The 13,182-nt window shown below is 45.0% G+C and overlaps 1 protein-coding gene across 2 annotated transcripts in view; it reads right to left on the bottom strand.

The window, feature by feature from the left end:
* Positions 1-9,284: 9,284 nt before the first annotated feature.
* LOC146185023 (polyamine-transporting ATPase 13A3-like) overlaps positions 9,285-13,182 on the bottom strand; it is a 34,088-nt gene continuing 30,190 nt past the window's right edge. For both annotated transcript variants that reach the window (XM_084605987.1, XM_084605988.1), the window contains exons 29-30: positions 11,429-11,588; positions 9,285-9,631 (exon numbers count right to left, since the gene is read on the bottom strand). In XM_084605987.1, coding sequence (XP_084462113.1) covers positions 9,441-9,631; positions 11,429-11,588 — 351 coding nt within the window. In that variant the 3' untranslated portion in view covers positions 9,285-9,440. The remainder of the gene's footprint in view (positions 9,632-11,428; positions 11,589-13,182) is intronic.

Below are 13,182 nucleotides of genomic sequence, written 5' to 3'. Positions count from 1 at the left end.
TCGTTCAATGGACTGATGTATACACACAGACACACACACACACACTCACAAATATAGCGCGTGTTTTAATTTTTGAGATTCTCATTAGGTTTTACGATGTCAGAATTATGTGCCGGCTGTAATATGCGCTTATTTTCCACGTAAGCGTGATCAGTAACAAACACGGTCTAGTGTACATACTAACAAAGAAGTGCGATTGCAATCCCCCGGCCCCCGCCCTCCAGTCACATATGGAAAAGAAAATGCACGGGCCTGCGACTGGCTCTGTAGCTGAGTAGTGTTCCTGTATATACAGGAACACTATAGCTGAGCCACCTCCGCTGCCTCGTGCGGACAGAAGAGAAAATTGAAAAGAAAAAAAGAAGAGGGAGAGAAAGACGCGCGCCGCAACAACGACCGTCGTCCACCATCACCGAAGCGGTGGCGGGTGCAATGACGGCCTACAACAAATAAAAATTTTGTAAAACATTTCCTTGAAAGTAGACAATTTGCAATACGCCTCAGTAGCGAGGCCATAGGATCATTTGTCCCTCTTCGCGGCGTACCCCAGGGGTCTGTGTTGTCACCAACATTATTTAATATTGCGTTTATCTCACTTGCATGGCGGTTACATGAAATTTCTGATGTTAAATTCTTAATATACGCTGATGACATCACGGTGTGGAGCACATCACAACGACCTATACTGACTCAATCATCGGCCCTGCAATCAGCTTTCGATATTACGTGCACATATGCATCTTCCATTGGCCTTGAACTTACCGCCAGTAAAACTACGTTCATATCAGTCGCCAATTCCGCTGGGGCCGCCGTAAACGATCGGCAACACCTATTCCTACATCTATCCGGAACCCCACTTCAGGAAAGTTCAACAGTAAAAATATTGGGCTTAACAATTCATGAGTCAGGAACTGGAACTACATGGCTGTCTGGCGCTAAAAAACAGGCGTTACAGACTGGGTCTGCATGATTAGACGCATTGCTCCAAAAATGGGCGGCGCTCGCTCAGATGTTGCGAGACAGTTGGTGCGGGCAGTTGTGCAACCGCACCTTGTTTATCGCATTTGACAAGGGCATATAATGGGATCGACTTGAGGCTATAAATCGAGAGGCAATGAAGGTCATCACCTGCCTCCCTCGCATTACACCAATCGTGGCGCTTCAAGAAAACGCACAACTAAACACAATAGATGAACTGGTGCAGCAACGCAACGTGCGCTCTGAAGGCTTATGCTTCGACACATTCACTACTACCATCGCCACTGCCAGTTCTTCCTTGGCGTTTTGTACAGCTGAGCGATAACAAGCTAGCCAACTGATTTACGCCGACCAAGAACACAGGAAACGGCGTCGTCACTTCGCGACCGAATTATGGAACAAGACGCCCGCTTGCCACATGGTTCCATTATAATTTACGTCGACGCAAGCATCAAAGCCTGTGAAGTGATAACAGCAGTTTACTGTCCTAGCAAATCTTCATTGAACAAGACGTCAACATTTCAATTACCGGAACCTACATCTTCTTTTTGTGCGGAACTGCTTGCAGTGCAAGAGGCGCTTCGCTATGTGACCGCCATTCCCATATGCTTCCCACGGCCCGTATTATCATACGTACAGATGCCCTCCAGAAAGCTACTTAGACGCGTTAGTAGTAGTCCGGATCCAGAACATACACAGTCTAGCGGCTCGCATACCAAATCCAATTCGTATTGAATGGACCCCGCGTGACCTTTTAAGTGCCCAAAGCCAAGTGGATTCTGCGACCCGCCTTTCAACTCAATCTCGACATCGCCAAACCTCATAAAATTGGACAATGCCACCCTGCTTTTAACAAGAAAGGAGCACCTCCGGCGCCGTACACGTGCTCTTATACCTCCGTGTACGGTAAGCCTCCCCCGCGGTCTAACCCGTGTGGCCACAATTTCGGTATTTATATCCACACCCTGGGTGCCCCATCTGCAAGTCTAAAAATATAGAAGCTGACATCCATCACCTACTGTGGGATTGTCCAGCGTTGAAGCCGTACGACCTACTGTATAATTATACAGCAGGTCGTGGTTGAAGCCAACGCAGATCCGGCACCTGAGGTGGCAGCTGGCCTCTTCCCCCATAATCCGCAGTCATATGTTGTTTGGACACTGGTACCGCATCATCGTTCACTCCTCATTTTATTGCATCAGCCAACCTTCTTTCATTTATTTGACCACACCCTTCATCCATCATAACATTCCTTTTATGCCCTGAGGCAATAAACTTCGAAAAAAAAAAATTCGGTGGCTGGCTAGCCCCCGCCGCGAGCAGCGTTGGCCCACCGTCCCAACCACGTAGGGCTAGGAACTGCCACCAGGACCTGCTCTTTAGGACCTGCCAATATCCTCCTGTGAGGTCTAACCACGGAGTAAGATAAGACAGAAGCACCGACTGAGGCGCGCTGCAATGCATTCGGCGTAGGCCGATTTTGCTAGACGAACGCCGAGCCTGCGTCCGGTGCTCAGCTTCGGACTGTACTCTCTTCCTCCGCTCCCCTTTCTCCACCGACGCGGCTTTGGTCACGCTTTTCTCCTCACTATATCCTCCTTGCAGAAAGTAAGCTCGATCCAGGCGACCGCGCGAGCGTCGCGTACAACCATGGAGGAAGTTTTTTTTTAGAGCGCAGCTCTTTGGCGCCCGTTCCTGGGTTTCGCGGCGGCGTCGGCGTTGTCCCTCGTAACCAGCTCCACTTTCACTCCCACCTTCCTTCCCTTACGGCGCGGTTGCTGTGTCCACAGAAAACGATCGAGTGAGACAGATACTGCGCCTTTCCATTCATGTGAACCAATTATGAAAGGCACGCTTCACAGCTCAAGTGGACTTTCACTCTCACCTTCCTTCCTCCCCTTACGGCGCGATTCAGGTGTCCACAGAAACAAGTGTGACAGATACTGCGCCTTTCCATTCATGTGAACCAACTTTGAAAGGCACGCTTCAGAGCTCAAGTGGACTTTCACTCTCACCTTCCTTCCTCCCCTTCCGGCGCGATTCAGGTGTCCACAGAAACAAGTGACCAACACTTCGCCTTTACATTCGTGTGAAACAATTATGAAAGGCACGCTTCACAGCTCAAGTGGAACACTGCAAAGATAATTCATGAATAATGCGAGCGCCCACACCGAACTGCAGGGTAACATGTGCAGTAACCGAGAATTCACACTCACAGAGAAAAGCATCATATTTTGATGTAGCTTGCTTATATACACCTAGTTCACCACAGTAAAAAAAAAAACAAAAAAACTTCGCTTTTCAAAATATGTCTCGAATGGCATCGTTCCAGCATTAAGCTCTTTGGTGCCTGTTCCTGGGTTTCGCGTCGTCGTCGCCATTGTCCCTCGTAACCAGTTGTCTGTAATTGTACATATATGTCTTCCTCGAATTAGTTGCCTAAATCTATAAAAACGCTGAAACAGCTGATGAGCTGCGCTCAAATTTCGCATTAGAAAGTACCGTAATCGTCATTTTTTTTCTTCCTCCATGCGTACAACGGGCGTAGAGCAGACAGAGTGGTAGCTTTGCATGTCGTCTGCTAGCCGGAAAACGCACAAGTGGAATCGTTGCCATCATTGCGCGTACGCCAAAAAACTAAGATAAAGCTCTGCCAGTGTCGTTTTTATTTTGTCGTCTGCATATTCCCTTGAGAATGAGTCAACAGGGGCATGCAGTTGACAAACCACGCAGCGAGATAACCAGTACGTGGACAGTACAGCACACAGCACGGAAAACATGGGATGAGCGCGCATACTGTGCACTGATTTCTTTTCTTATAAGCGGATGGTAGGGTAGGCGATAAAGTGTTTTGTCGTTGGCTATAGTAATTCAGGGTACGACAAAGGAAACGAAAAAGTCCTCTTGTTTCGGCAGCTGCCATCTGATTTCAAGCTTTTCGAGCTGTGGAAGCGGAACATTCCCCAATATGGTCCCAGACTGCGCGGCATTTCAAAAATGAATTTCTTTCCCTAAAATACTACAGCAGCTGTAAATGAAATACTCGATGAAGAAAAACAAGCCTTACCTAGTCAAAGGCGCAATTCCCACCGTATTTCACCAAAATCAAGAACCCAAAGCTGTGGTGCGCTCAGCATCAGGGGAGAACATGAAATGGCGCTTGTAGTGCAAAAACAATATTAGAGTGTGCTAGCTACTCGCTGTTCTTGTATAATAGGTGAACGTCAGTGCACACTGCAGTGGCCGGTTTCTGTTTTCTTTTTTGGAATAAACTTCTAAAATATGCTAGCTTTCAGCGATGAATCTGAATTATAATACTTTTTCCCCTGTGTGTGTTTACATGGCCGAAAAACTGCCCTCTCTTATGTTGCAATACTTACCTTCAGTCATTTACAGCTATGCCAAGTTGATCGCTCTGCGGTGTAGTATCCTTCTGCCACCGATGGTGCATCTACAATGTTGAGGTGCGGGAATTTATTAATAAACATGCAGATTATGCGCGCGCTGTGCGATATCAGCGCACATTCAAGAGTCCTAGGTGGCCGAAATTGATTCAGAATCATCCACTCCACTGTTCGCCTATGTGAACACACTTTGGGAACTATATGTGTACCTGAGCGGTAGTTCGGTGGCAGTGGCACGCTTCAACGGTGACAAATCCTAGCGCCATCTATCGAATCCGCCACCAAGCTTCCCCGATGTAGCAAAATTTTGCCCTTCCCAAAAGCGGAGTCGGCGATCCTATTACTCCGTGGGTCTAACTTTGAAAAGTAAGTCTTATTGCCGACCTCCGCGAACATAATTAATGTCTGTTCATGCGCCGGAAGTCAATATACGTGCGGTACGTCTTATCGGGTTTTTAAACCAAGATTAAAAGCGAGTTGTAGTATGGGGAATGGAAGCGCTCAACAAAGCACCAATATATGTCACTGATTTCGTTTTCAAGAATGTCTCTCATTGCAAACGGTAATTGATATTGCAGGGTGTTGATCGGCTCCTTCGTCTTCAGATTTAAGCGGCATTGAATCAGATTTGTACGTTCGGGGACTTCGGAGAAAATATCGCTGTAAGACCCCAACAGGGTGTCAAGCTGGGCCGACTGGCAGCGATCACTTCTGAATGGCTTCCACACCCAGACTAGGTCTCATGGTGATTTTCAGTAGGGGTTTTTCTGACTCATCCTCTTCCACGACAACAAATGATGCTGCCTGCAAAGTAATCTGGGGTTGGCGCTCTTCATACCTTTTTTAACATGTTGATATGAAAAAGTTTATTCGTCTGGCCGACCTCAAGCAAATAGTCGACATCGTTTTTCTTGCCCGTCACAGCATAGGGGCCTTTCCAGTGCATAAGTAATTTATTTTGCGATGTGGGTAAAAGTACCAGTACCCGATCTCCCATGCGCAACTGCTTACGAGTGGAATGCCTATCATAATAGAGCTTTTGTGACTTCACCAAGTTCTCGTGTGCTAGTCGCAACGTTTTCTCCAATCTCGTCCTTAAATCAAGCACATAGCCATATGTGGTTCGCTCAGATTCATTGAGCTGTTCTGCGGTCCATAGCTCTTTCAAGATCGCCAGAGGCTCTCAACCATGTGTGCCATAAATCAGTTCAAATGAGGAGAAACCCATGCTGGCCTGTGAACCTTCTCGGTACGGGAAAAGCAGCGGCACAATTAAGGTATCGATCCCAAGCTTAGGCTGTTCTTGAGTCAGTTTCCTGAAGATTCTCTTTAATGTGCCGCTGAACCGCTCGACTAAGCCATTACACATATGGTGGCATGTCGTAGAAGACAGGTGCTTAATTGCGAGTAACTCATTGATTTCGCTCATTAACAATGACGAAAAACTTGAGGCTCGATCATACAGAACCTTGATGGGAAAACCAATTCTTGAAATAATTTCTGTAAGCCCTTCTGCAACCGTCGCCGAGTCAATAGCAGGTAAAGGTATAGCATCGAGATACCGTGTTGCAAAGTCCACCAATGTCAGGATATAGCGGTTTCCCTTGGACGAAGCAGGGTGTAATGGCCCAATCAAATCTACAGCTACTCGCTCAAACAGGGTGTTAATGAGCGGTAGACGACCTAGTGGAGCTCTTGCTACCTTCCCATTAGGAATTGTCTGCTGGCACAGGTCACAAGACTTCATAAATCTTTTAGTCTCAGCCTGCATTCCGGGCCAGAAAACTCGCTGAGCACCCTCTCAGTGGTCTTGCGGATGCCCTGATGCCTGGACAGTGCATTCTCATGCGCAAGCGTAAGAACTTGATGACACAGGCCTTTCGGTACCATGGCCTGCTGTATCGTTTGTCTCGGGCCCCTATGGAATGATCGGAACAAAACACCGTCTTCAATGTGGAATGATTAGGCGGTATCCCTCTTGCAGTGATAAGTCTTGCCGACTTTGTTCTGGCAAGCATCCAGCGTAGAGTCTTGTTTCTTTTTAAACGTTTATCTAGGTACATCCAAATTACGGAGAGTCGTGTTCGAGTTCCTGCACATTGATGAATCTTTTGTCGTACCCAACATGGCAGAACCATCAATTTTTCCCATATCCGACTGGATAACCCGATGCCGGTGGCTCCGTCCGGTTGATAAAGGATGGGTCCCGGGCATCTGGTACATTTCCGATTATCACATCTTAGAGGGGCGTTGTCAAGCACCGAGCGATGGTCTTGCCTGAGGAAAACAGCGATGAAATCACCACTTCCGCCTCTGGGACTTTCACACTGTTACCATCAGCCAAAATCAGAGTAGCTCTATTACCGGTGAGAGTGGGTTTGGGAACCAGGTCCTCCCGTACCACAACACTGTCGCTACCTGTGTCTCGCAAAACTGTAACCGGCTGTCCAAACAACTCTGCTTGCTCCACCGGCATGCTGAAACTGATGTCTGCCACCTCCGTTATCCAGTCTGACAAGATCTGGCTTCACTTCAATAGGGGAACTGGCAGGATGCATACAACATGCAGAAGTCCCACAATCACCGAGATTCGTATGCCTGCAAGAAGGTAGCACCGAAACATTAAAGTAATGCTACATTTTTGTTTCGGTCGAACATTATTTTGATGTTAATTTTGATGTTGTCATCCGCGTCCTGCTTATGTGGCACTTATTGCTCCTCAAACATACCCCACATTGCCCTGCCAGCAGGTTCAAGGAGTTTATTCAAGAATCGGTCAATGCCATAGGCTGCGGAGTGATCCTTTGAGGCAAAAACTACATTTTTCTTGAGTTGTATCCAACTGTAGTGTTTCTTGGTGTGGACGTTGAAAGTTTGAATGCAATGGAGGAAATATTTCTTACGCAGTTTTCTCAACCATATGTGTATTTTTCGCTTCCTAATGTTAGCATACCCAGAAAGAGGCAGAAACCAGGTTTTCATTAAAACACTAACACTAGAGAGTAGTTAACACGCAGTTGCAGCAATATAAGTAGTCATTATGAAAGCACTTTAATATGGTGATTACCTGCACAAAGAAGCGAACCTTTTTTATTGGAACACCTTTTAAAAATGGAAAAGGATGAGAGATACCATTGTGCAAATGTGAAATGCATGCTGAAATAAAGCAGACTGCGAAAAGTAATACTCTATGGAAACGAGAATATAAATTCGACAGATCTAGATTTCTCAGAGGCAGGTCTTTGAGATCACAGGAGTGCTTTTACAGAATTTACCTCCTTGTCTGACAAAACTGAGTATATATCTGTGCTGTACCTAGTCTGCCAGCACCTAACATACTTAGTTCACCTACAAGTTTTTAGTCATCACAGGGTAGATATAGGGCTAGAAAAAGCCCTTCCAGTTCTTCAGAAAGATCATGCGACATTACATGCAAATACTCACAGGAAGCCAAGCACTGCATTCAAGCATGTGATGAAAGCAGAATTCAGCTGCCTATGTTTGGAATTTTGGCTAGATTGTTGGTGGTTTGACTGGCTTTTGTTAGCCTCATGCAAGGCAGCAGTATGTGAAAGAAAAATATTAGCTGTGGTTTATCTTGTGGTTAAACTTTGAGTTACGCGAGAGCTATCTGCATGGTTGCGCTTAGGTTCGGCTTTAAAGTAAAGACATGGCTTTTGCACAAAGTAGTTTACTCCATGGTTACAGCTTTATGCCATAGGGGGCACTTTTGACCACTGAAGTGCGATGAGGCGAAAGCCTATAACGCGTGGTCGTCTGAAGCCCTTCACTACGGCACCTCTTTCTCTCTGCTTTTATTCCCACCTTCACAGTGACGTGATAGCGTAAGCTAACATACAAAGCCCCGTTTTAACAGAGTCATATGAATGTGTCTGCGTGGCCTATGGATAACACGAATGCAAGGTTTTGGCAGGCTGATTGCGATATCACCCTCCCGTATGAAAGGAGAGGCCCGAGTTGGCAGTTCCTGCCAAGCGTAATGTCAGGAAGCCCTACGTCCAGTTAGTGCTCTGCCTTGCCAGCTGCCAGCTACCGTCTCCAACGACTTCTTTCTTCGCTCTTCGGACAGGCACGGTCAGGCACCAAACAGGCACGGTGAAATGGCGAGACTATGGCCAACGTAGCTCTCGCTACAAAAAAATGACAGTTGGTTGGTTTATGGGGTTTAACATCCCAAAAGCTACTCAGGCTAGGAGAGAGGCCATAGTGGAGGGCGCTGGAAATTTAGGTCACCTGGTGTTCTTTAATGTTCACTAACATCGCATAGCACATGGGCGCCTTGCTTTTTGCCTCCATTGAGTTGCTGCTATTGAGGCAAAAAAACTGCATTGGTTGTGTCTTTCAGCAGCTCAATTCAAGTGCACAAGTGTGATTGCAGCGATGGTGGCTGCTGCTTGACAAAGGTGGTATGTAAAAATGCCCACATTTTAAGTCTTAGTGCTTGATAAAGAAGCCCTGGTGGTTGGGATTCATTTGGAGCCTTTCTTATAGCTCACTCTGTTCCTTTGGCAAGTAGAAATCTATTAATCGAACTTACTTGAAGTTTAACTTCACTGCATTTAGTGACCACACTCTACTAAATTTTTGGTAAACCATACCTATGGCTTGCTTAAAACCAGTTTCAGAACTTCTTGTTAAAAAAAAGAAAAAACTTCTTCTTTCACAAATGGCCTGATTTGAATGGCACAGGGACAGTTTGTCCAAAGAGCTCCATCACTATGTTTGGCCTGCATGGGGTAGGGTCAAAAGACCCTTATTCTCCCCATGCAGCTTAAAACACTTTGCAGTGTTGCGGTGTTACCAGTGGTTCTGAAGTGGTGAAAAAAATAGAATACGAAAACAGGTACCAAATGCAAACGAATGTGAGGCAATCACTCAAGCTCACACATTAAATCACATTTTTATAGCACTTTAGAAATGCATGTCGCTGTCTGCTAAATGCATGCAAAATGGTGGCTACTCCAGTTTTTTTAACCCGTGCAACTATGCTGCAAACATAAGCATCTAACATTGAGGCACTAGCAGTTCACTTCTGTGCTAGTCACTCCCTGTAGCTTCATTCTTCCGTTTCTTGCTGCTGCCTCGGAATGTAGAAAACGTGAGCGTGGGCCTGCCGACCACACTCAATTCATGCGTCTCTTCAGAGTGGAACTTCCGTTTTGAGGCTTGCTTTTCAGTGGCAAGCAAATTGAGCAGGGCTGCTGGTGAAGAATCATGGTCAGGAGAAGCTGAAATGCAATATCCACCATGGTACCATCACAGTGGAAAAGTTGCAGCAATGAACTAACCTTACGCATAGTGTTGTAACAGGTTCAAGACACGCTTGGTAATCAATTTGATGGCATGCAAAGTTATTATCTTTTCCTCTGTTTAACCTCTCTTTGTAGAGGACAATGTTTCAAGCCAAGAAACACGTCAGCATTTCAGACCACACATAACCCAAACAGATTATATGAATGCATTTTATTTCCCCCGCCAGTTGTTATTACTGATGCTCTGATGTGGCTTTCTGCTGATACTTGTCAATTTAGGTTGAATTTGGTTACTTTGAAGGTGCTGTTAAGGAAGCTTGGGAATTTATTTCTCTTAAAAAAAAAAAAAAAACTAGAAAAGGACCATGATCACCAAGTTTTCATTTAGTATAGACTTGTGCTGTACCAAATCCATCTATGGTTTGAATAATAGGGCATTAGCAGGGAATATGATTGCTATTATGGCAGTTCCCACACCAACATTTTGAACAGCACATGAGGGGAATACATGGCTCATAAACACAGCGCTATGTGTATTCAAGATGTGTTACTGGCAAGAAATCTTAAAGGGACAGAACACTGGCCAAAATATGTCATGAGATTATGGTGGAGATGAAAAGACCTTGCCTCATATAGTAAAGATCGAGCATTATAATATCAAAGAAAAAAGGCTTTACGACTTTAATTTGCCATTGAAAATCACATAAAAACTGAGGCGCTATCTAGCGGAGAAACCCTATTACTTTCAGTGTAGTACCCCACGTGACTATACGTGTCAGCAAAATATAGCTGATTTTCGTAAGTGCACACTGTTGTGTTTTCTTCTAGGAGTGCTTGTCATACTTCATTATATTTTGCGCTCTCTCTACTAGGTCCTTAAATAAAAACCACCCTTCTTTTCGCACCGCGAGAGGCATGCTTTCAAGTTTTGCCGCTAGATGGCACCACAGTGTTTGGAATTCCGTGAAAGAAGCGATGATAGTACACAATAAAACTTTCGTCGACGAGGGGTGCGTTATTGTGCCATAACAGCCTTGAGTGTGAAACTGAAAAGGACGTTACTAAGCAAAAAATGTCCAATTACTGCCTAGCGAGTGAAATTCATCATTGTTTTGGGTACGTCTTTTTCGTCGACCACCAGTCGTCATCGCGGTCGCTGCTCATGGTTTCCAGCATCGGACCACATAAAAACGGGCGCATGCATTGATCTAAAAATTTTCCTACAGCATTTCTACCAAAACCGTTATGGAATCAAACATTTTAGACATCAATCCTCCCATTGCACCAAAAAAATTTTGAGACCTAAATTCCAGTGTTCTGTCCCTTTAATTGTTCACTGAAATAAGATGCCTTCTGCAATGAAAATAGCAATCCTGTACTTATTAATTGGAAACACTTGAGAAGTGCCTATCCTTCCAATTAAGCAATGCATTGAACCTTCTTTGGCAATCAGGGATCTCCATTGGTTTGGAAAGTGAGCACAAATGCCTTTCTAGCATTTTACTACCCCAGGGTGGCAGCAATGTCACATAATGGGAAGCTGCTTGGTCCACCTGTGAAATCACTCGTATATTTCAGACAAAGGAAACATGCAAAAGGCTAGTAGTAAAATGCTGCATTTTGCTTGCTGTTTCAGTGTTCTGCAGTAACTCTATGCATTTGCTCCATTCATTTCAGCAAAGGAAGCACTGAGGTGTTACATCATGGTTTCAAAAAGGCTGAATACAAACATTCATGGCAACAAGCAGGCAGCACAGGGATGTGGCTACTTACAAGGAGGCCTGTCCTCGATGCTAGCTGCGGTGTTGACAGGAGGCCATGTAGGATCGGTACTGAGATCCCATTCCAATTTTTCATGCAGCTGACTAGGTCCCTTCCAGTGATGTAACTTAGGCATGACAACGTTAACCAGAAATTTCTGAACCAGAAATACCTGAAGAAAAAAAAAAAGAAAAGCTTAAGCTAACAGGGCATCTTGACAGCAAGGCAAGCCAAGAGCTGCACTGCATAGTGCAAAGTAAAACTTTTTAGTGAAGGTGCACGCAAAATATTGGCTAAGGAAGGAAGGAAGGAAGGAAGGAAGTCTCTCTCTCTCTCTCCCACCCTTGCCAGTAAAACCTCACATTCCATACGTCTTCCGTCTCCCTCTTCTGGGAAAGAGAGCATGGTTAATGAACCACTAACTCACTAATAAAAAAGAGGCTCTAAGACAGCTCCTGTTCACATCATGTGGCACTGTGCAAGCCGTAGGTTGCTTCATGCCCCACATGTCATAGCACATTTGTAAGCACCTAACAACAGCAGGCAATGGAAAGGAGCAGCTTTTTCCATCTCCCCTACGTTAGCCTCCTCTGCTCTTTCATTTTGACTGATTTTAACTCGTGCCTCTGGGCACACTTGCCCAATGTTAAAGGATGACAGCAGGTTGGAGGAAGAGGACCGTAGGAAAATTTGAGCCCAAGTAGAAGCAGAACAGCGTTCATTTCTTTTTTTCCTGCTCCAAAAATGGCCCATCATTAAGAATAAATTATTGCTGTTTCAAATGTTCATTACGAGTGCCATGAAAGTGAAAACTGCCCATCGTTTGTGCCCCACCCCCCATCAGGAACTGTGCCCCCCATCAACGTCTGTGTGAAGCCTCCACCTGCAACTGTAGCAGGTGGCAGATTCTCTTTAGGGGAACTTTTTTCTCGCCACCTGTTGACCATGGCAGGAGGAAGATAAAGACAGGGACATCCCAGCACTATATATGCCAGAGGAAGGAGAGGGCAAGTTGAGAATGGCTCAGCAAAAATGAATAAAAGAATCAGTTATGAGCAGAAATGCAAGACAAATTACAATGAGAACTGGAACTGAAATATATTCCTAATTATAGTGACTGCCCCTGAATTTATTTGTTACCTGAACACAGTAGAAAAACATTATGGATTCATGTTAATTTTTATGAAGCTTTGTACACTGAAATGCACTTTCCACACCCTCATTGGGCAGTGGAAGGAGTATATAGGCATTGGCATGCAGTTATAATCTTGGGGTTGCTTGCTCATGGCCTTAGCTATGAGCACGTCTTGCAGATCAAAAGCCTTCAGAGCACCACAGTTATGAGAAATAAAATACTGAGAGCCCAACTTATGCTCCAGCTTATGATAGTAACACACCAAAGAGGGCAGTGTAACGGCATAAACTTTCATGGCAGCATACTCTGCCTGCTAAATCTGTTCACTCATCCTACCCTTCATAATTAAAGTAAAAAAGTGCAGCTGTTCACTTTTAAAGTTAGTACAATGCAATTTGGTTGCTTCTGTTCTGCAATCTGAGATCAGCATGGTGAAAAGTACCCAACTTTGATGGTGATAAAATGTTATGTTGTATATACAAAGCAGTATAATATCAAGTTAATTTTGGAGCGATAAGCACAAAACAATGAAAACTCTTCACTCGAATACTGTTTTCAGCCTTGCTAAGACAGCAAGCCAGAGAGATCAATCATCATCATCATCATCAGCCTGACTATACCCACTGCAGGG

This window comes from Amblyomma maculatum, chromosome 6, assembly GCF_055883805.1.
Source record: "Amblyomma maculatum isolate TAMU_Amacu chromosome 6, ASM5588380v1, whole genome shotgun sequence".
Classification (NCBI taxonomy): domain Eukaryota; kingdom Metazoa; phylum Arthropoda; class Arachnida; order Ixodida; family Ixodidae; genus Amblyomma; species Amblyomma maculatum.
This window is presented reverse-complemented; position numbering and strand designations above follow the sequence as displayed.